This window comes from Notothenia coriiceps, unplaced genomic scaffold, assembly GCF_000735185.1.
Source record: "Notothenia coriiceps isolate Sejong01 unplaced genomic scaffold, NC01 NC01_scaffold00037894, whole genome shotgun sequence".
NCBI lineage: Eukaryota > Metazoa > Chordata > Actinopteri > Perciformes > Nototheniidae > Notothenia > Notothenia coriiceps.
In genome coordinates, this window is record NW_011370595.1 from 3,656 (window position 1) to 4,496 (window position 841).

Genomic DNA, 841 nt, shown 5'->3' on the forward strand with positions numbered 1-841 from the left:
TTCTTAGTTAGTGTCATAAGTTAAAGTAGTTTCTATGCTTTTATTTTGAAGTCATGTTTGGGCACTGGGTGATTAGAGCACCTGGTGTAATTGTATGTATTGGAGACAAGTGGGTGGTGGGAGCCAGAGCACTAGTAGGTAAACATTTTTTTTTATCAGGGTGTTTCAAGCCACACAAAGGAAAGCCATAGGAACGGCTTAAGGAAGAGAGATAGAGGAAACCAGTTTGTTGTACTTTGTTAATGGAATAAAATGCACAAATGGAGGTTCTTGTCTGGACTTGGATGATCATTGCCCTGCGTAAGATCCGCTAACTAGTGCCTCAGCGGCTGTATTATTTTAAGTTAATTCTCTGTTTTAGTTCTATATGATTTTGGCCGCTACCATGAGTGTCCTCAGTGTCAGGACCTTCATGTGCGTCCTGTCCACATGTACCTTAGCTCCACTCTGGTCCTGGGGCTCCTCTCGGGGGTCCGACTGTGCCTGTGTCCCTCTCAGTTCTCTCAGCTCTCTGTCCAGCCGCAGAAGTCGTCCTTCATACTGAGACTTGAGGGCGTTCATCCTCACCTCCAGCTCCTCCTTACTCTGCTTCATCTCCTCGATCTCCTTACTGAGCTGCACCTTAGCAGCTAAAGGTCAAGGTGTAGTTAACACACTCAAGTTACTCTTAAAGAGCAACTTGCAGGTTTTTTTTTTTATACTACATCTATGCTTAACCTTGCCTGAAAATTACAATTAAAAATGTTAATGCAGGATTTGATATGTTTTACAAGACATAAGGGCAGGAATTCAGAGGAAAAGGAGCCGTTTTGAGCTCTGCTACTAAAAACTGCTTTTTTTT

General features: G+C 42.9%; 1 protein-coding gene across 1 annotated transcript in view; it reads right to left on the reverse strand.

Annotated features, from left to right (window-relative positions):
- Positions 1–663, reverse strand: part of LOC104967863 (nucleoprotein TPR-like) — a gene marked incomplete at its 3' end in the record, with an annotated part of 3,764 nt that extends 3,101 nt beyond the window's left edge. Inside the window, exon 1 of the mRNA XM_010797396.1 lies at positions 436–663. Coding sequence (XP_010795698.1) covers positions 436–594 — 159 coding nt within the window. The remainder of the gene's footprint in view (positions 1–435) is intronic.
- Positions 664–841: the final 178 nt, after the last annotated feature.